At 42.3% G+C, this 22,603-nt stretch overlaps 1 protein-coding gene across 2 annotated transcripts in view; it reads right to left on the bottom strand.

Annotated features, from left to right (window-relative positions):
• Positions 1-12,075: 12,075 nt before the first annotated feature.
• EFNB2 (ephrin B2) overlaps positions 12,076-22,603 on the bottom strand; it is a 68,932-nt gene continuing 58,404 nt past the window's right edge. The window contains exons 3-5 of one of the 2 annotated variants that reach the window (XM_053311833.1): positions 19,339-19,431; positions 18,448-18,561; positions 12,076-15,743 (exon numbers count right to left, since the gene is read on the bottom strand). In XM_053311833.1, the coding sequence (XP_053167808.1) occupies positions 15,361-15,743; positions 18,448-18,561; positions 19,339-19,431 (590 nt within the window). In that variant the 3' untranslated portion in view covers positions 12,076-15,360. The remainder of the gene's footprint in view (positions 15,744-18,447; positions 18,562-19,338; positions 19,432-22,603) is intronic. The other variant, XM_053311834.1, reaches the window with a different exon arrangement.

Below are 22,603 nucleotides of genomic sequence, written 5' to 3'. Positions count from 1 at the left end.
TTGATGGTTCAAATGTAAACCATGGGGGTGGCAGAAGTCAATCAGGGGGAGGGGGGCCATCTGGGTCGCTGTTGGGGTTAAAGTCTGTTTGGAATTACATTTAAAAAAAACAAAAAAACACCTAACCATAAGTTCCATGCTCTGTCTACAAGCTTCTTCTTCTGAAGAAAATGGCAGACTTTTGGCGGCAGCTTTCATGGGTATTCGTTTCTTTGGAATCAAATATCTGTCCACCATACAGAATACAGTGAAGCACTCTGGATTTGTGATTAGAAACTTGTGGCATGCACTGGATTAATTTTTACTGCACTTTTAAAAAGTTTTTTAAAAATTATCTGTATTTCTTTCCTGCCCTTTCATGAGGATACAGCTTCATTTTATCATTCCTGCAAAGCAAGTTAAGTTGCAAGACACCTGGATGGATGGATGAATACATAAAAGCAACCATCTAATGATAACAACACAGTGTGCATCTAATCACTTGGTAAGATGTTTGTATTGTTACATAGGTGATAAGAAGAATTTGACCATCATCTCTTTCTCCCAGATCTCTTGACAGGTGCAGAAGTGTGGTCAAACTCTCCTTATCACTTGACAGGATGATTCAATCTGATATATGTTTTTTTAGATATGAGTGCTTGTAAGGAAACTCACTTTCAAATCTGAAAGAGGGCAGTTGTTTTTTCCCCCAATGCACAAGAAGCAAGAGGTTCTGGTAAGAACTAATCTGCCTAATTTCTGTTCACTATAATTTTAACTGATAACCAAATTTTGTTGCTCAACTCCAAATGCCAGCTCATGTATGGCGGAATTGTTTAGGGTTGTGAGAGGCCTAGTACATACATGCCCCTCCTTCCTTGAAACAGAATTTGGTGGATCTTGGTGACAGTTGCTCCTCAAAATAGGAGCTGTTATATGGAGTCCCTCAGGACTCTCACCAATGCTTTTTAATATCTACATGAAACCGCTGGGTGAGGTCATCAGGAGGTTTGGTGCTGGATGTTATCAGTATGCTGCTGACACCAAATCTACTTCTCCTTTTCATTGTCAGGAAATGGCACTCATTCTCTAAATGCCTGACTATAGGCAGTAATGGGCTGGATGAGGGATAACAATCTAAAGCTGAATCCAAGCAAGACAGAGATGCTTATTGTGGGGGCTCAGAATCTGAGGGGTGAGTTAGATCTTCCTGTGCTGGATGGGGTTACACTCCCCCAGAAGGAGCAGGTGCACAGCTTGGGACTACTCCTGGGCCCAGGCCTCACCCTGGTATCTCAGGTGGAGGCCATGGCCAGGAGTGCTTTCTATCAACTTCGGCTGATTTGACAGCTGTGCCCATTCCTTGTAGAGGATGACCTCAAAACAGTGGTGCATCAGCTGGTAACCTCCAGGCTTGACTATTGCAATGCGCTCTGTGTGGGGCTGCCTTTGTACGTAGTCCGGAAACTTCATTTAGTTCAGAATGTGGCAGCCAGATTGGTCTCTGGGGCAACCCGGAGAGAGCATATTTTTCCAGTTTTGAAACAGTTGCACTGGCTGCCTATATGTTTCTGGGCAAAATACAAAGTGCTGGTTATTACATTTAAAGCCCTGAATGGCTTCGGTCCGAGTTATCTTAGCGAGCACCTTCTTGTACATGATCCCTACTGCACCTTAAGGTCATCTGAGGAGGTCCGTCTCCAGTTACTACTGGTTCATTTGGTGGCGACTCAGAGGCGGGCCTTCTCTGTAGCTATTCCTGGGCTGTGGAATGCACTCCCAGCAGAAATCCACAATCTTAACTCTTTGTTGGCCTTCAGGAGAGCCCTTAAAACCTATCTGTTTGGCCTGGCCTTTGAGGGTTTTTAATTAGTTTTAAATGTTTTAATATTGTAGCCTGGTTTTCAGGGTTTTAATTGTTCTGTTTAATTGTTTTTATGATGTGTTAATTGATGTTCATATTTATATTTTTGTTTTGTTATTGGTTTTAATGGTTTCTGTTTTAATTGTAAACCACCCTGAGCCATTTTGGAAGGGTGATATAAAAACAGAATAAATAAATAAATAAATAAATAAATAAATAACCCGCTGTGACATTTTAAATGAGTTCTTTATGGATAAGATATCTCATATTCAGGCTGACTTAAGACTTAGACCCCAAAATTACTGCAGTATGTGATGCAGAGGTGTCCAGCAACTCCTCTTAAATGGTTAAGCTGGATCAGTTTCAGTTTGTGACTCCTGAGGATGTGGGCAAGCTGCTTGGAACAGTGTAACCTACCACCTTTTCTATTAACCCTTGTCCGACATGACCTGTACATGGGGGGTTGCTGCAGAAGGCCTGGTAGATATTATAAATGTTTCTCTGAAGGATGGCAGGATGCCTCCTAATCTCAAGGAAGCAACCATTAGACCCCCTTCTGAAGAAGCCTGCATTGGATCCCTCAGAGTTAAGCAACTATAGGACTGCCTCCAACTTTCCATAGCTGGACAAGGTAATTGAGAGGGTGGTGGCCTTTGAGCTCCAGGCAGTCTTGTTACTGGCAGAGCTTTTCTGTTGGCTCCCAAGAGCCCCTTCATTTGTGTTTGAATCTCCAGTCTTGGAGATCTCACTCTGTACATGCTCAGGAGCCTCACATCATCATGAGCTCTCCATCTATACACATGGGGACAGGTCACTTAGTGACAGTGGGCCAGTCGCCCCTAGATTTGGCTCCTAACAAGCAAGTTGTAAAGGGAGCAGATGCACACCTTCCCTATTCCTGAGTAGACCCCAGAAGTTAACTAAAAGCAGGTTAAGTCTCTGTCAAGACCACTCTGCACTCAGGGTGAACCACTTTGTCTTCCCCATCCTTCCACAAAATGTGAATGTGCCAATTAGCTCAACAGGAAGACTACAGATAAGGCCTGCATTGGTAAATTTTCCCCCTCACAAAGGAGGTTGAGCAAGTTATAGGAGCCTAAGATATGCATCCATCAAAAGTACTGATTAGATTACTAGACTTCTCCATTTATGCAGATTCCCCTTGGCCTTGGCATTCCCCGGCAATTCCCACATTGTTCCACTCAGGAAGAGAGATCAGCAACAATGGGATCCTTGCCAGTCCTTCCCAACACATCTGTTAGATAACTACGGCTAGTTGGAATTCACCCCCAGGATATGTTTTGGGGTATAAGTACCCCCAATTACATGATCCAGTGTACTCCCTCGTATGCTTCACTTGGGACTCCATTGTTTACTCCATCAGCTTTCTGGTCAATTTACTGTCTACCGGCCACCATGCAAGGTGGTGTTCAGTATTTTGTGCCATTTTCATGACTGGCTCACTTGCCCAGTCTTCCTCGTTACCACTTGCCCAGTCTTCCTCGCTACCTCGCTACCACTGGGTCCAAAGAGGAAACATCATCCTGGAATCAACTATACCAACTAACATCTCCAACCTTCCTGCCTTCAACTACACTGTTTATGAAGAGCAAGATTGTGCAGCCATCTGAGGAGCCCTGAAGTCTCGTCGCCCAGAACAGGTAATATCGCAAGTTTTCCTGGCAACTGGGCCCACCTTATCCCTTTCTTAAATCTAACCCCCTCCTTCTCTAAAAGCCTTTTTCTCTTGCTTGGGAACTTATACAATTAGGACTCTAAGCCAAAAAATCTCATTGCCAATTTAAATGTATTTTTGATAGTAATAGTGCCTTAACCACATAAATCTCTTTTCTGTACCCCATCCTACAATAATGTTTTTCTTATTATTTTGAAACTTCAAACTTGTCTCAGTCCAGTCATTTCTTAATTTCAAACATCTGCACAAATTAAAACTGACATGGAGCTGCCCCCTTAAGAGCTAATTCCTCCACAAAGCCTGAACATTGGGGTGCTGACCAATCACCCCGGGCAGTTCCATTAACATTCTTGGAGCAAACTGATTATCTAGACCAGGGATTCTCAATGTTGGGTCCCCAGATGTTATTGGACTTCAACTCCCATAATCCCCAACTAAAGGCCACTAGGGCCATTTAGACCCATTGGCTTTCTGGAAGGCTGTGAGGTGGAGATTTCCTTGGTTGGCCTGATGGATGATATCCAGTTAGGAACTGACAGAGGAAGTGTGACTCTGTTGGTCTTTTTGTTTTAAGGTTTTCATTTTTAATCTGTTTTATGTTGTAAACCTCCCAGAGATGGAAGTTTGGGGCTGTCTACAAATTTGATAATAAATAAATAAATGGAACATACAGGGTAGAGTAAAACAGTAATTATCTGTAAGAACAAGGTGCATCTTGCATATGTGAAGAATGGCAAAGAGATAATGACATCAATATACAAGGTGTTCTAGTAAGAACTAATCTGCCTACTTTCCTTTCACTATCCCTACAACTGGACTAAATTTGGTCCAGATCAGTTAGGCAGTTCACAAGTTAGCCCACTTATGCCTCAAACATTCACATGTCTGCCATCTTGAATCAGGGTGAATGCATCATTACAAACTATGCCCTTGAGCCATCCCCATGTGTCCCTACACTTGTAGCAAATTTGGTTAAAAACGGTGAGGTGGTTCACAAGTTAGCCCAATTGTCCCTCAAATGTTCATGTGTCTGCCATCTTGTACTGGGGTGGATGACATAATCACAAACCATGCCGTTGAGGTGTCCCTGTATGTCACTCACTACAAATGTACCAAATTTAATCCAGATCAGCTAGGAGGCCCACAGGTTAGCCCACTTGAACCTCAAATGTTCACACGTCAGCCATCTTGAATCAGGGTGGATGATATCATCACAAACTATGCTGTTGAGGTGTCCCTATGTGTACCTACAACTATACCCAATTTTGTTCATTTTGTTCCAGAAATTGTGAAATTGATGAGGAGGACACACACATGGATGGACACACAGGCACAAGGGATGGACACAAACACAAAATGTCGGGTGACCTCATAAGCCTACTGGAAAGTAGGCTAAAAACACGTAATCAAAATGTGTCTACAAATGTACTAGATCTGATACAAATGGGTCCAAGCATTGAAAGGTTGGTGGGGGGGGGGCACAGCTACCATCTTGAAATGATTTCTGGAATTCATTTATGAAATATCAAGGTTTAATGTTGTAGCAGATTAAAGCCTTTGTCTCAGAGCAAGCTCACATGAGGGAAAGAAATACTGAATCATCCCTGCTGAGCTGCCTAGCTAGGCATCTCCTAAAACTATTTTATATTATCGGTAGGTTCAAAATGCTGCCACCACCATCCCTTTTGTCTACAAAAACTCTCTGGGCTTGGAGTGGGATAACCCAGAACAACTCTTAATTTGGTTCTTGGACAAGTAGAAAAATATTCCAGCCTACACTTGGTGAGAAAACTGATAGCTAAGGGACATTTGAGGACATGTTTGCACCAGAGGAATCCCCCTCTGGAATATGCAAAAGCACACACAAACCAAATAAATATAACTTCCCTAATGCAAAATCTGACTAAACAAACTTTCCCCTAGACTAAACTTCCCTTTTCCTTGAACTCACAAAACTCCTGATGAGACTTCAAGCCTCCTGTAATCCTGTCTTCCCAGGCTTTACAATTATCCTCCTGCAGCCAATCACAATGGCCACATGTCCTCCTGTGCACCTCCAGCCTAGCGTTACCCTCAAAGAAGTCCCTTCTTCCTGCAACAGCTCTCTAGGTCCCACCCACCTGGTGTGATGATTGGCTGATCCCTGGAGTTCACCAGCCTATCAGTCAAGACAGGGTTCACTTCCTGTTAACTCTTTAGAGGGAGGGGAGGCTGGACACTACACCCCTCTCCTTAAATTGAGACTGGTGGCTGGAAACAGGAGTTGACAGTTCCTATCTCAAAAAGATTTTGGGAACCGAAAGCTTAATTTCCTGTCTTACTATCTAAATACAAAACAGTAATGAAATGTCAAAATAACATTTGGAGTCTCTTGTCCTTTTACCTCCATCCTCCCAGAGGGTCCTTTATGTTCCTGTGGAGTCTTCAAAGGGTCCCTGTGACAAGGCACCTGTCACGATGTTCCTCTTCTTCTTGAGTTGAGCCCCTTGTCGCCAGTGGTTCTCCCCCACTGACTGCTTCTGGTTAAGGACCACACCCATATGAGGGGACTTGTCTGGACCAAACAGCATCATCTCTGCCCCAATGCCCCTCTCAGAAGCATTAGTGGTCAGAGTGACAGTTCTTTTAAGGTTTGGGGCTTGGAGGATGGGGTTTTTACTGAGGGCTGCTTTTGATGCCTCAAAAGCAGTTTGACACTCCCTCCCCCACATCTGCTCATTGGGTTTATTGGTCCTGGCTACAAATGTTCTCTCTAATCTTAACATGTATAACAAGTTTGTTGCAAATCAGTTAGACAGTTCACAAGTTAGTCCACTTTGACTTTCAAGAGCATGCCATCTTGAATTTAGTTAGATGGATGATGGCATCACAAAATGTGCCATTGAGGTGCCTTCTGTGGCACTGCAACTTTACCAAAGTTGGTCCAAATTGGTCCAATTTGGACCAATTTGAAATTTGCATTGTGAAGTTGTTGGGACACACACACACAGCAAGGTGATCTCAGAAAACTATTCTTCATGAGGCTAAAAAAGAGGGGGTGGGAATCAAGGTTTTTTTTAAAAAAAAAGATATATTTATTATAAGTTGTTGAACATGTAGGTGTTTGAGCTACTTACGCTTCCTTAGGCAAATGCTAAAAATAGAAGATGCAATATTTAAATTATTCACAATCCAAAGTGTTTAAGCATAAAACATAAAATATAAAAGACACATCTGGACATACAGCTGCAAGAGAATATATATATCCATTCTTAGGATACAATATCAAATGCCTAATGTTATATTAAAAATGATCAAAAGCATAAGTTACTGCTAATTTTTAAAATCCTGTTTATCAAGAACTAAATGAATTTGTAATTCTAACTCATATAAGCCTTTATAAATTTAGCATAACTCCTATCCCTTTTCATACAAGAAAAGAAAAGGAAGGGGAGAGGTTGTCTACAGCCACAAAAACTTTTCATCATTAGAAAGAGCAGCATGTTTCCAGATCTGAAATCTACACTTTCATGACAGGCTTTTGAGCTACCCATGCTAGCTGACATCCAGACTGTTACTCATGAGTAGTCCCATTCAAATTAATAAGTTATGAATAACTTATTCAGTGGGACTATTCATGTGCAATTTAATCTGGATATCAGTTACTAAATCCAAAGGTGAGGTGGAAACTTGAAAACGACATTTGATTCTCTGATGACTGATCTCTGATTATATGTTTTGTTTATCATCAACTGAAAGTTCAAGACGCCAGTGAAGTGTCCATAATGCACAAGGGTGTGCTTGGGTTATAAATATGGCTTAAATGCATTATACCATGTTGTGATTGTCACAGGGAGGGATGTGACAAATAGAAGATGCTGTTGACAATGTTTGATAAAAACTAGGGCAGCCTTGTCTAATATTATATTTGTTATCATAACATGAACATCATTTGGGATTTTATTATTAAGCAGCTAGATTTTACAGAAATGTCATAAAGCACTTGAGTTAAAATAATTCTTTATTAGTATCATGATACATTTAACCACTTTGTTCTTTTAAGGGTGGCTGTGGCAGATCTCTGGTGAGGGTCGCAAACATGTACTCCATCCCAGTCTTATTTGGTAGCTATTGGGGGTATTCTCATGATCAGGCTGCTTAGCCCGCTTTCCAGTCATCGTGAGGACCAATGGGCTCGCAGGTGAGCCCAGTGGTTCCCTGGCGGCTAGCCTGCAAAAGTAGCCCTCCCCTTAGTCCGGGTTAGCAGAGCCCGCTAACCCGGGCTTCCTGATAGTGTATTGCTGCGGCATGGCTCCGTGCTGAGGCAACAAATGAGGAGACCCCCAGCTGGGAGGCTGCCAGCCTTGCGTGGGGCATCCTGGAACTTCTGGGGGCTGCGTGGCCCCTGATCCCTGCAGCCCCCACTGTCTCTATGATGGCTGCAGTAGTGATCATATGTGGGAAGAGCGGGCTTAGACCTCTGACAGGTCTCACTGATCGTAAGACTCACCTCAATGTATGCCTAAGCAAAGGTTTCTGCTTGTTAGGGACCTTTTGTCATGGAGACATGCAAATATATTTTAAATAAGTAACCAGGGTCCACCTTTCTGGTGGATTCAGGTTACATTCTGGCAAACAAGATTCTGATTAACATTTGGGGGCCGTTCACAAGGCTTACCAAGTGGGTGGGTGAAAGGCTTCCCCAATCTTGTCTTCTCACTAGATGATCATTGTTTTCCTGGTGGGAACACGCTCCACACTCCCAGATGATCAGCCCTGCTCCATGCAGCGCAGAGCAGGATGGATTGCTCTGAGGCCAGGAATTGTTGTCTTGGCCCCTAAAAATCCCACAATGCACCATGTAAATGTGTGGTACATTGTGGGGATTCCCCCAGCGAGAGGCAGATGCCCGTCAATGTTGCAGCACTGACTGAAAGCAGCCTGCACTAACATATGGTCAGGTAAATGGGGTTAAGGGTGCACTCACTCCCTTAACCTTGTTTAAGAGGCGAGCTCTCTAGGCGGATCTGCCACCAAGATGCCACTGAGAGCTGTGTCCTCCTGGAGGTTCTCATGCACAGCCAAGCCTGGGCTTGGCTGCCTTAGCCCAGTCTTGGCTGCTCATGAGAACAGCCTCCTTGTCTTCTGGTTATCTCTCTGGTCTTTAATAAACAAGTTCTATAATGTGCATGTTTGGTTGACCATCTAATTGGGACCCCTGATAAACGTGTTTTGAATTCTACACATGTTCAAAAAAATACATTCTGGAAGCCATTTGGTAAGTTTCCTTTGCACAATATTTTCTTAAATAAATGGAGAGGCTCTCATGTCACACTTCCAAAAGTTGTGGCTGACATGTATTAAGGCAGCAGCAGACTACAGGAGGGAAGGTCATGTTTTGGACTTCTTCAGAAAACTTCAGAGCTTACATCTGGGAGGGAGATTACTGAATCTAAAAGGTCAAAAGGTACAAGGCTGGATTTGGGATATGTTATATATACCTTTACTTTACACATAATGCCTTGTTTTTGTAGCATTTTCTTCAGAAATTTTCTCCATCACAGCATAAGCAACCTCTTGATACAGATGCTGTGAATGAGAAAGCATGTGAAAAATATTGTGTGTTGAAATCCTTGTCCAGACTGGAGTTGCTATAATCCTGAAGACCATGTCAGCAGGCCTATTTAAATTTATTTGTTTGCTTGCTTGCTTGCTTGCTTGCTTGCTTGATATACCAGCCTTCTTAAAGTCTACCTCCTATCCCCAAATCCCTTATGTGATCCAGAAGGATACCATAGTCGATGATATCAAAAGCCACTGAGAGATCCAAAAGAACAAGCAGAGTCACACCCCCTCTGTCAATCCCTGGCGAAGGTAATCTATCAGGCTGACTAAGGCCATCTCAACCCCATATCACAGTCTAGAGCCAGTTTGAAATGGGTCTAGATAATCAGTTTCCTCCAAGGCTGCTTGGAGCTGGTCAGCCACCACCCTCTCAATCATCTTACCCAACTATGGGAGGTTGGAGACAGGCCTATAATTATCCATCACCAAGGGATCCGAAGTGGGCTTCTTAAGAAGGGGTCAGACCACCACCTCCTTCAAACAAGATGGCATCCTGCCCTCCCTTCATGAGGTATTAATGATATAAACCAGGCCAGCTCCAACAAATTCCCTGCAAGATGAAATCAGCCATGTTGGGAAAGGATCCAAATAACAGGTGGTAGATCATACCACTCCAAGCAGCTTGTCCACATTCTTAGGAGTCACAAACTGAAACTGATTCAATCTAATCTCACAAGAGGGATTGTTGGACACCCCCCCCCAACTGGCATTGCAAAAATATTGGAGTCCAGATCAGCCCGAATGCAAGAGATTTTATCTGCAAATAACTCATTGAATGTGTCACCATGGGACATTCTTTTGGAAACAGATTTACAACAGGAGTTTGAATTAAACCCCTAACAATCTGGAACAGTTCTGCTGGACAAGAACTTCTAGACGCAATACATACAGAATAAAGTCACTTCTTTGCTGCACATATTGCCACAGCATAAACCTTCAGATGGTCTCTGTGCTGTGTCTTATCAAAATTCAAGTTGAGTCCTTCATTTGCATTCCAGTCGTCTACTTTGCTGCTTCAGCTCCCACAGCTTTTCCGTATACCATGGAGCTAATTTTGAAGCACATCGGAGAGGATGCTTAGGAGCTATCATGTCTATTGCCCTGGTAAGTTTTCTGTTCCAAGTATCCACCAGGGCATCCACAGAATCATCGGCAGAACCAACTCCAAAACCCTCCAATGCCCTTTGGAATCCTATTGGATCCAACAGACTTCTTGGGGAGAACATTCTAATAGGTACACCAGCCCTGCAGCATCTCACATGGTCTTACATGGTCCTTTCCATGACATTAGGTGTCTTGTGCATCCACGGTTTTGATTACTGATGCTGTAGTAGGCTTGGGAAGGGGACAGAGTAGCATTGCAATAGCAATATGATGTAGCCCCAGTATTGCCATTGCCTTTGTTCTCCATCTTTGTTTAATTTTTGTATCACCCTAAGCATCCATGGGCAAATGAGAATCACCAGGGAATGATGAACATATTAGGCTCCTTCAGACCTTAGTCTGATGGCTCATTGTACCCATGAGCAGAAGGGCTTAGGGGAAGGAAGTCCCACCCCGCCATATCACTTATCCATTGCCCTGTAACTCACAGTTCCATGGGGCTTGTCTGAAATGATGGATCACTCCACCCTCACAATCACATGTCTGCCTGCCATCATGGGGAGGCTTTTATCTCTTCAGACAAGCCCCATTAGACCTGTGAGCAACCGGGCATGGAAGTGAGCGATGCAGCAGGAACAGGATTTCCTTCCCCTTCACACTTCTGCTCACCGGTAAGCTTCCATACTAACTCCTGAAGAAGTCTATTGTCTATGAAAGCACACAACACTCAACAGCAATAAATATAATGCAAAATGTGAGAAAAGCTGCTTCATTAGATGGAGACCCCTTTCAATGAAGACCCTTCATTAGATGAAGACCCCTTTTGTGAATGTCAGAGGAAGACCGTACAGTAAAGGTGAAATACAACCTTATTAACTCAGCTATCGTATGCTACATGCATGCCTGTACAGATAAGACTGACAGTGCCTGCTTTAATTACCCTAGCGCCAGAATAGCAACTATGCCACCTGCCCGACAATTTTTTTTTTTTACAAGCTCCATAGCTTCAGACTACATCACAGAAGGTTCCACACTGCTAAGGTCAACATTTAAATCAGGGGTGAAATGAAAGCCCAATCTGGGTGAAATAACATGGACTTCCTCATTTGCTTAGGTCCAGGACTGGCTCTCAAGTTATGTTGCTACCTCAGTCCCCACCCCCAAGTTTTCATTGTCCTGCATCTGGCCGCATGTGAGGGAATGGGGCATGAGTCGTCATTCTCTTATTCTGTGCTTCATTAGATCAGACCACCCACTGCAGCCTCTTTTTCTTGATCCCTAAATAAAATACAGCAAACAGAAGGGGCTACGGTTTTGAACATCAGACTGGGGAAGCCACCTGCCTCTCGCTCTAGAGCCTGTTGTCCTGAAGTTCTAGTAGTTGGACAATTTTGCCCACTCGTTAACAGCTTTCCAGAGTGGTCCACTCACCTTTTATTCCTGTATTGCCTGTATATTCCTGTATTGCCTGTAGTGCCTAACTTTGACACCTTTTGCTCTGTGCTCCATGGAGTTATGAGAGATTGTATTGGATTCATGATCTTCTTTTATTGTAAAGCTGCCTTGGGATTATGGTTGGGCTAAGACACAGTACTGTACTCAAGGTGTGATATGTAGAGTTGACCCCTTGCAATTCCTGACCAAACAATATCCAGTTCCAGTGAACATTGTTGAGTAAATGCAAGCCTACCTACTTTCTGTTCTAGGCAGACGACAGAGACTGGCAGATTCCCTGACAGGCAGATACAGAGAAAATTATAAAGTTGGAGCAGGAGAGAGGGAACAAGGTGGGTGGAAAACCCAAGAAAATCCATAGAAGGCATTATTTCCATAGGAAAAAAATATTTTATTTTTTTTAAAGAACAAATTCAGTTTGAAACAGATGTGGAATGTGAATTTTCATAGATTTTGTTTTCTGGAAGGGGCTAATTGTAATGTAGAACAAAAGCAGATTTCAAAACTATGACAGTCTAGGGGTTTTTTTTTTTTTTTAAAGAAAAAAATATTTATAACTCAAGCATAATACTGTGTTACTTACAAACTGGACAAAGGAATTCTTAAATAAATATTCATGGTACACAATTACAGCACAAATATGCAGCAATTTGGCAACCTTTTTTATACGTTATCTTTTTTTTCCTGGATACTGTGCAAAGGGGAATGACACTGCCTTTAAACAAGCTGTAGCTAAATACATAGCAAAAGTCAGATTTTATACAAAACATCTCGCTTAGACTTTATAAAAAACCAATGTTGCTCTATATACACAATCTGGTTAAGAAAAGATGTTTTTTCTCGTTTCCATGTGTATTTTAATTTTATATTTATTTTAAAAATGTGAATAAGGCTACTGTAACACCCCAAAATCCATATACAGTAAATCTGAACTTATTTACAGCATCTTCACTCTTGGACATGATGGTGCAAATCTCAAAAAGTTAGGTGATCAAGGGGTAACACAAGCAAGGCATTTACAGTAACTTTTCAAAGCTGAACCAACACCAACTAAAGGAACAGTTGGTAAGATTGTCATTATTATGCACAACACACAACATGGATACATGGGGCTCTTTTCTTTTTTTCGATTGGTTGCAGGTTGCTCTTCTTTATTGGTTCATCCAATATTCTTGCCCCCACCTCAACCTTAGTCCACAATCAGATTGTAACCAATCAACTAAACATACTCTTGATTTTTTTTTATTTTTTAAAAAAATCAGGCCCATCTATATTTCCCCCTCCCCCAAAATAAAATCTTAATGACATACAAGAAAAATCTTGCATGGATGGATTCACAGAAAGGAAGGCTTTAGGAAAGAACTACATCTCCATTGTAGTTAGTTACCATGGTAACTTCTCACCGAACCATGCTTCTCCATCCTCCCCTCCCCTCAGTCTCTCCTTTTTTGGACCAACATCATTTTCAGGATCAGGAAATACAGAGAGTAATCATTTCTATGACAGTACATTTCTGCACGTGCTCAGTGGAGGTTTGAGAACCTTAAAATGCTGTAGTTACATGTTCTTTCCAGTCCAGAAAGTGAAGTGTTGCTATGGTAACAGGACTATGTGAAAAGACATCTATTTTGCATAGCACATTAAAAAGTAGATTTTTTTCCCCAGGGTATAGAGGGTGGAGGGAGAACAACAACCATGCTTCAAGCAGAAACTTTAAAAATGAAACTCTCCTATTTGTGACCAGCTGAAATACTCCATCTCATAAGGCAAGGGGGGGAAAGCACAACACAGAAAACAAAAACAAAACACCAGAATATCTTCTTGTTAAAATATACGATGTAGTTACACTGATGATGTGATATTTTGGGGGCTTGTAATTTCCTAGTCTACTGTTATGCAAGACGGCTTTAGAGGGCTTCATTGCTTTATCTTTTCTCACAGTATTTCTTTTTGCTTTTTGGAGTGAAGCTACTTTCCCCCCAGAAATAGGTAGTTGCCCAATTGTTTTGCTTTAATGCTGACAATTTAAGATTAATTTCATTGCCGCAGATGAATTTCACATCTTCTGGTATAGATTCTGTGCAATCTCTCTCTCTCTCTCTCTATTATATATATATATTAGTAATCATAACAAAATCTGCTACTTTATATCCCTTGGGTTCTATACACCTATTATAAATAAGTCTTATGTTCTTTCCCCCTCTCTAATGTCTGAATGTATTGCATCTTTATGGACCATAAGCAGTTTACCATATGTGCTTTAATTCTGAAAGAGACCGGTGCCACAGGAATGGCAGTGTCCACAGGGCCGCCTTATAAACATACTGCCAGAAACCAAAGTGCTACAAGGGTTGATTGAGGCCGGGGTGGGGGATCCTGATCAATTTTTAGAGATGTGGATGCTTTTCAGTGATGGAATTATAGCCCTCTTGATAGTTACGCTTGTGATTTTTCTATGTCAGATGTTGCTGTTTTCTCAAACACTTTTTTCCCTGTGATTAGTTAAAATGTGATGTATAGCAGCTGAGTCTGCTTTTTAAAAATTAAATCATTTGAAGCAGACCAAGATCTTGCTACAGCTAGTTCAAAGCTGTACATCTTTATTGCCGGTACAGTACTACAGCAGTTCTGCCCTAATATATCACCAATGGCCTTCTATTGTCTTGTCTTCCAAGCACATTCATTTACTTGCACTCTTTGTCCTAGATTGAGGGAGAGAACTATTTTCTCCCGCTTGTTGCTATTTGAGAATAACCTTGGCATTCTTCAAGTGCAGACCTAATCCACTGCTTTCCTAACTTACCCCTTAGAACTCCAAATATGAAAGTGCTGTGCTACCTAAATAGTCTGGCTCTGTCCAGTTGATATTCCAGAGGCAGTAGCATTCTATCAGCCCTCCCCCAACACACCACCTCATATTCTGCTCTCAACTCTGCTGACAAAGCTAGGTTTCAGCTGGAAGATTCCTTTATTAGCAAGCCCAGTTTCTTCCAAAAATGATCCATTCAAATGAGGCTGATATCACAAACAGATGGAGTAACGGAATGGCAAAAAACATTAAATGTTCTCAGTGATGTCAGATGTGGAGTGAAAGAATTCTCATGTAAAGAATGCCAGAATGCTACCCAACTGAAATAAAATGCATCAGGGACTGACTAAAAAGAAGAAAATTATTATTAAAAGTCTTACTTAAAAGCCGAGGTCTGTAAGACAAATCCATAAGCACTAAGAGAGAAGCACACACAAAGTCACAGGGCTGCAATTTCAAACATGATGACTTAAGACTTCTTCCCAGAATGCCTAAAACAATTAGTATCCATGAATTGCTCCATCTTCCTGGGCTTTTTGTACGTGCCTGAATGCCTGCAGCACATGGCTTAGAGGATGATGAATGTACAGCAATTGGTACAGGTATCTTCTATGTAAATTCTTCCAGCTTCCAGGCAAATGCTTGTTCACCAAGACAGGAATTCTACAGACTAGAGGAGCTGTCCATCTCAAAGAGGCTCTCTGTAACAGGGTGGGGCTTTCTGTTCCCTCCGCTGCATCTGGTCCAGGAACCAGAACAGGGGCTCATAACAACCCCCACCCTTTGTGTCATGGATAACATTTGGACAGAGGGAGAGAGAGTGTCAAAAGGTACCACGCTAAGTGTTCATCAGACCTTGTAATAAATGTTTGCTGGACTCTGAGGGGGCATCTCTTGAACTATGTACACGGGATGTCCATAGTCACCACTGACTTTTTCATAGTGAGGGCAAAAGACACTATCTGCAGTCCTCAGAGGAATGATAATGTCACTGGGTTCAGACCCATTGTTGTTCCCACTGCGTTTTGGGGTGGCTAACGTACTAAGTGACAGAGTTGTCGTGTGCTGCGGCGAATGCTTTCTGTGTCTCCTTCGATACTTCAACAACAGAACCACCAGAGTGATGATGATGATAAGAAAGATGATGCACCCTGAAGCTATCCCTGCAAATAAGGCCACCTCTGAACCAAGGATACTGGAATGTCCAGCCTTGCTTCCATCTGTGTTGGAACCTAGGAATAAATTTAGAAGGAAATGTTGTAAAGAGAGAACGGCGTTCAGAATCATCACTGTCCCATCAGTACTTTGCAGTACTGAAAGACTTAACTGTCAACTGAACTTTGACAAACCAATTACCTTGCAAGATAGCTAGGTGCAACCAGCCAAAGTCGGCCATTCCTATTAAAGCAAGACTTTGTGTCTGTTGCTCTTGCTTTTATGTTGCTCCCAAACCACACTGTGTTCTTTTCATCTATCATCACCCATCAGCAGCAAGGACTGGCACTGACAAGGCAGCCTTTGATGCACGCCACGTCTTAACAGATGTTGGTCAGCTCAAGGCAGCTAATGGGGATAAAGAGGGAAATGGAAATTCTCAAGACTCGCCGCAGCCTTGCCACTTTCTTTTTCAGATATTAATCTGAACTAAAACCTCGACCACTGTGTGTGCCTACTCTTATCTGGAGATGCAGTTTTTATTAAAATAGATCACAGGAGATTAAAGCAGGGTGGAAGGCAGATAAACATGTTCAGGATCTAAGTAGTTACTTTTTGTTTGTTTTTAATTTTTAAGTCATACATCGATTCAAATAGGAAAAGGAGTCTCAGTGTGAAGTTCAGCCTCATACTGTTTTGCCTTACACCCAGTTCGATGAGCCAGTGCAGAAGACAGATGTTTGTAGGCTCCTAGCACTGACATGAAGGGACATCTGGTTCTCTCATACCAGTGCTGAGACCCTACTCCAACCTCAGAGCAGTAGCTGTCTCCAGCAGCTTTCTAGCCCCTGTTCAGGATGCAGAAAACACTCATCTGCTGGAAATGAGAGACAGGGTCCCCTCCTGCCCTTTTGTGCAGCACCCAGTGGGGCACTTTGGCCCACTGGAACTACATGATGAAGCCAGCATGTGTGTGTGCTGGCCATAGCTGGTAACAAGGGGGTTTGCTGGAATTAGGATTCCCATGCGGCAGCAAGGGCATAAGCTATAGCAGCAGAAACAACTGTGCAAACTGAGCTGCAGATCATACTGCCAGAGGATGTAAACCAATTAATTTAATTTGGCGCTTTCTCACGGAGAAAATTTGAAATAACTTCACTGCAATTGGATGCCTATTTCAGGATGGAATATTGCTGTGAAGACTAAATTTGGGTGGGGAAAGCCCTGCACGTTATAACCTTAGTACAAATCCCTGAAGCCTGCTCAGTAAGTGCTAACTAAACAATTCACTAGCATGGTAGCAAATAACGTTGCACAGAAAATACTACATGAAACAACCACTCAGAACCCTAAAGTCAACTGACAGCAATTTGCTGTTCTTCCCACAGCCTCCTCCAGTCTACGCTTTCTTGTTCAGATGAAGTGAGTGAAATAAAGCAAAAAACCTTGTTTATATGTTGCACATATTTCATTCTGAATTTAAGATAAATAATAATCCAAGAATCATTTCAGACATTTATAGAATGCATGTGTGTTTTTCAGGCTACTGATGTGAACAGGCAAAGGATTGCAGCAATAATTATACATATACAAAAGCTAGTCTTATAAAGTACTCACAAAAACCTCTCCATAATAGAATCTAAAGACAATGGCTGAAATCCTGATTAAATTTATCCAAGTCAGTCCCATTGAAATTAAAAGGCTGTTAGCCACACCTAACTTGTCCTAATAATTTCAAGGGGACTTCCTCGAGTAAATTTATCCAGGATGTCAGCCAGCGGCTGCAATCCAGTATGCAGTTTAGGATACTTAAGCCCTACTGACATCAACTAGTGTAACTATGTGCTGAACTGCAATAAATGATTATATATAAGGGTATGCATGAACAGTTCCAGCCAAACCAGTTTGCTTCAAACTAGGTCCCGTTTGGGGGTTCAGTCATGGACTGAACAGGGGGCTGCTCGTCCATGATTGAACTGAACCAGGAGCGATTTGGGCAGATTGGTTCGGCGTAGTAAGGGGTAGCTGGGCAGGAGCAGCAAGAGAGGGGGGAAACTGCTTACCCAGGAGGCGCGGGTGCCGGTGCCACCATTCGCTCTCCCAGCGTGGCCCCAAGCACGCTTCCTCCTCCTTTACGTGGTTTGGTGAAGGAGGGTGGAACACACTTGGGGGCGGGAGGGGGAGCAGCAGTGCTGGCAGACATACCACCCAGGTAAGCACCTTTCCCCCTCTCTCGTCACCCCGCCTGGTCACTGCTTTGGAGGGGTCCCCCCCCCACTCTCTGAACTTGTAAAGGGGAACCTTCACTGGACTCCCTTGTACAAGTAATGGCTACCTGCACCGATCAAACCAGTTCGATCAAATGGACCATGACCAGTGGGTCAGTTCAACCAAACCAGTTTGGAGCAAAGCGGTTCGGTTCAAATTGATTCTTATTTGAAGCTAACAGTGTTTTTTTGTTCATGCACACCCCTAATCAAAAAGCCATCTTCTCTTATAAATCAGCTCTTCCAATTTAATTTTGAGCAATACCTATTTCCTGCAACTGAATAGTATTCTTACATGGTACCATTAAGGTTGTATAAAATGCAAATAGAGTCTGTTTTGCCAAAGTAATAATCTTTGATCTTCCACAAACTTGTGCATCAGGACACACTTTTGTTTCCTCTCTCTATGCAAATGTTTGTTTTTATTATTTATTTAATATACTACAGTTTGAGGGGAAATGTATGACAAATAGCCTTTAATATAGCCTCAAGATCTAAAAGCCCTCCTGTTTACCTGAGTGATCCTTTACAAAGGGACTTGTTGTGGAGCTTTTCCCGTTGGTACCAGCTTCCTGTTCCGGGCGTTTAGTTGGATCAGCATTATTTGGGGACCCACCAGAATTGGGAACTGAAAGAACACAAATGATTCACTACAAACTAAGAATAATGCGCTTTATAAGCTGGTTATCAATTTTCATGAGGCATGAATGGCTTTGAACAGAAGAACCTTTATGTAGGAGTGCAAGGAGATATAAGAATTTAATTTTCCCCTTTAGAACAACAAAAAGAAAATGTAAGAAAATGCTATATAGTTATTTCATAGGTTTAGATGGTGAAGCTATCAGTAGAAAATGAAGGGGATTCCTGAAATTGGCAGGAAAACCTTTGCAGATGACATTTCACTGTAGCCAGGCAAGTTGATTGACTACTAAACCAACCTCTAATTAGAAAGAATAATTCTTTTCTCCCCTGCACAATAGGTTATCTGTATATGAATAAAGGACAATGAACAAAAACTCTTCTTTAGTGAGGTTTCGCAACAGCAAACTATGGAAACGTTAGCTCCCTCTCCCTTTCATTTGTTTTGAATAATTTTGAGCTGTGAAACTGCACTTTAATATTCAGAATACAAGTAAGAATAATTGGAGCACATGTTGTTCACGGATGACCTTTCCTTCCAAGTAGAGCTCTCCAATGAAGAGATCTTATTGCATTACCTCTCTTCCTGTAAAATCTGTCAGTAACTGAGGTGCAGAAAATAGGCTTTACCTTTAGAATCTAAAGGAAGGCAGACTCATATAGACTCCACTACTAGTGTGCTGTTTCACCTTATTAGCACAAGCCAAGGCACTCAGTGGGGCCCAGGGTCTGATTAAAATTGTTTGATGAAACAGATGGTCTTTACCTTGCCCAACTTTCATTAGGATCTTCATGGCTTTTGTCTGGCACACCCCTCCCTCCTGGTTATCGACACCTTCCAGTGATCCATTGGATGTTGCTGATTGAAAACAAAACACAAAGCAAAAGATTTCAGTATGTGCAAAAGTGAAGTTACACAAAACAAGAATATCTGCAAAACAGACGTGTTCTCCTCACATCCACACCTCCACTCCCCTGAAAAGTTGTGAGTTGGCTGCAAAAGGAGTCCTGCCAGGCTCAACAGGGAAACGAACCTCCAGTTTTTTCAAACCACTTCAACAGGACTCACTAGCCCTATTCAGGCATTATGGGCCGGTTCAGATGAGCATCTGCTGGCTCACATGTTGAGGATGGGAACACAGTGAAAATGCACGCGCGCGCGCGCGCGCGCACGCACACACACACACACACACACACACACACACACACACACACACACACACCAATATCACTAAAGCAAATCCTGATGGGCTGCCAGGAAATCATGGCTGGGGATAATGAGAGTTGTAGTTCAGCAACAGCTGGAGGCCAAGTGTGCCAAGTTTGCCCACTCCTGCTCTAAACACATTACAACCCCTCTGCTTAAACAGGGTTTGCATTTATTTATTTGTCTGTCACATTTATATTCCGCCCTATATAAAATCTCAGGGCAGTTTACCATTTAAACAAACAGCAACTAAAACCATTAAAATTACCATATATAAAACTTTCAAACATCATAAACTAAAAGCCTGATTAAAACAGGTGTGTTTTCAAGAGTCTTTTAAAAGCAACCAGAGATGGGGAGATTCTGATTTCATTTGGGAGTGTGTTCCAAAGCCTAGGGGCAACCCTAGAGAACACCCGGTGTTGGATCGCCACCAAGAAAGCCAGTGGCAACTGTAACTGGACCTCCCCCAATTATCTTAACAGGCAGTGGGGTTCATGAAGAAGAAGGTGCTCTCTTAAATAACCTACGGATGGCTCCTGGGCATTTCAATCAACTGAGAGGCGTGAGGATGTTTGGGAGTCCCCAGTAGGCTTCAAGCCACCACCACCATCTATGATATCTTGAAGCTAAGGTATCTACTGAAAAGGGTTTAAAGCTGCAAACATAATCTTTTCATACTGAAACATAATCTTTCATATATTTGTCTGTTCATATTGAACAGAAAGCTATACAGATCGTCTGGCCTGATGAATCAATATCAATACAATCTTTAACAGGGGTAATTGATTATAAACCTGCTAAATTCGATATCAACAACATATTTTCTATGTACCTCCTCCATGTCCTTTTGTCTTTCAAGGCACATATGCACCAACATCTGGCCACTTATTAAAATAGTAAAGGGGGAAATAAAGGCCATGATGAAAGTTCTTGCAGGGGGTTCCTATGGAGAAAAAGCGATTAAGTGGCATTTCTTGCCCTAAGAAGAATCTCCCTTTTCATCTGAAAAACTAATTTAGATAGGGCCCCATAAGTCTTCGCTTTATTTTAGTTCTCTCACATCTTTCTTTTGGGTGTTTTTTTTTTTTAAATATACCTTATGTACACTTCCTATTTCCTTCATAGGCCCACACTATTCTTCATTAAGTGTCTTCCCAGCCCCATGTTGATATTTTTCTTTCTCTAATCTTCTCACTAGTTGCAAAAACTATGAACTTTTTCCTTCCCTTTGATCCACTTCTTGCTTTTGTTCTACTTCTCCCTCTGAGTGGGTGCATGTGTGTGCATGTGTGTGTGTAACTCAATTCCTCACTACGTGAACTTCCCTTCTTGCAGCTCCCGCTCATATTTTCCTTATAGCTGAGCCTGCCAGGCTTCCCCTGCTAATTTTGTTTTCCCATCTTGCACAAAAGTAGTCAGCAAAACTTCATCTCTTCATTTTCCAACTTCTCGTGTGTGGTTTTTTAAAATAGGTAATTTAGTGAAAAATAGATCTGATCTGTAAGACTTCAGTGCCAGACTCAGAAAATAATGGAGACATATAGTTTTGTTTTGCAGGATCTTCCCCCTCCCCTCCCTGAGAAGAAAATCAATACCAAGAACCAGTTTTGGACATAAATCAAATGCATCTTTGCTGTATTTTAACAGCCTCTTTGTTTCAGTCCTTGTGCATGTACACTGGCAAACAGTATTCAGAAATACTGCAACTGAACTTCACTTTATTAGGATAGCTAATGCAGCAGTAAGCATCTTCTTTCTTAACACTATGCTGTGGGACTTCACCTTGGTTTAGCTACTATTTTCCGATCATGAAATAACAGAGTCAGAGCCTGTTCATACGACCACAGATTCCTGGGTAAAGGTAAAGTGTGCCATCGAGTTGGTGTCGACTCCTGGTGACCACATAATCCTGTGGTTGTCTTTGGTACAATACAGAAGGGATTTATCATTGCCATCTCCCGCACAGTATGAGATGATGCCTTTCAGCATCTTCCTATATCGCCGCTGCCCAATACAGGTGTTTCCTATAGTCTGGGAAACATACCAGTGGGGATTTGAACTGGCAATCTTTGGCTCGCAAGTCAAGAGAGGGTTGATCCTGGAGCAGGGTCATCTGGTGCAGTGGGAGTCCTCCCTACCCAGCATTTCCAAACCTGGGTCGCCCAGTTCTGCTACCCAGATTATGTATGACAAATAACGTGGTATGACACAGATGGAGCCTGTCCTACCCTTAGTTTTGGTTGTCTGTAGTGTCGGTGTATTTTAAACTAGCTGCTGGTGGCCATCTTAACCATAGAGTCGAATGGAAAGTGGGGTTAGGGAGAGGAGAGCTCTTGCCGTACTAAGGGCTGCCTCTCTGCTGCTCACACAACGCATTGTGGGATACTGGCAGACCCAATTTGGGTTTTACTTCCTTCCCGGAGTGCGTGGCAGCTCAATCGTGTGGGGGTTGGGTAAGTAAATCCAACTGGGGGCTTGGGTCATTTGGGAGGCACAGGATTGGAACCTGCCTCCCCTCCAGCTCACTCCCCTATGATCGTGAGAACAGGTTCTCAGAGGGCAGTGAGTGCTATTCCACTTCTCAAAATTATTGTCTTGCTTAGCTTGTGAAATCTTAACCTCCATATGACACTGCAAAAAAGGCCACAAAAGATGGAACCCAAAACTACTGCCACCAAAGGAGCTGTTATGATGCTGGTGTGTGCTCTTTTATAAAGATCTTAATCTGCCTTGCTTACATAGAAGCACAATTTTGATGCTGGATATCTGATTTTGCAGAAGTGTTCACAATTACCTGCTGAAATTCTAAAATAATTTACTA

Source organism: Hemicordylus capensis, chromosome 3, assembly GCF_027244095.1.
Source record: "Hemicordylus capensis ecotype Gifberg chromosome 3, rHemCap1.1.pri, whole genome shotgun sequence".
Lineage (NCBI taxonomy): Eukaryota > Metazoa > Chordata > Lepidosauria > Squamata > Cordylidae > Hemicordylus > Hemicordylus capensis.
The sequence above is the reverse complement of the archived record's forward strand: the minus strand, read 5'-3'. Positions and strand labels throughout refer to the sequence as shown.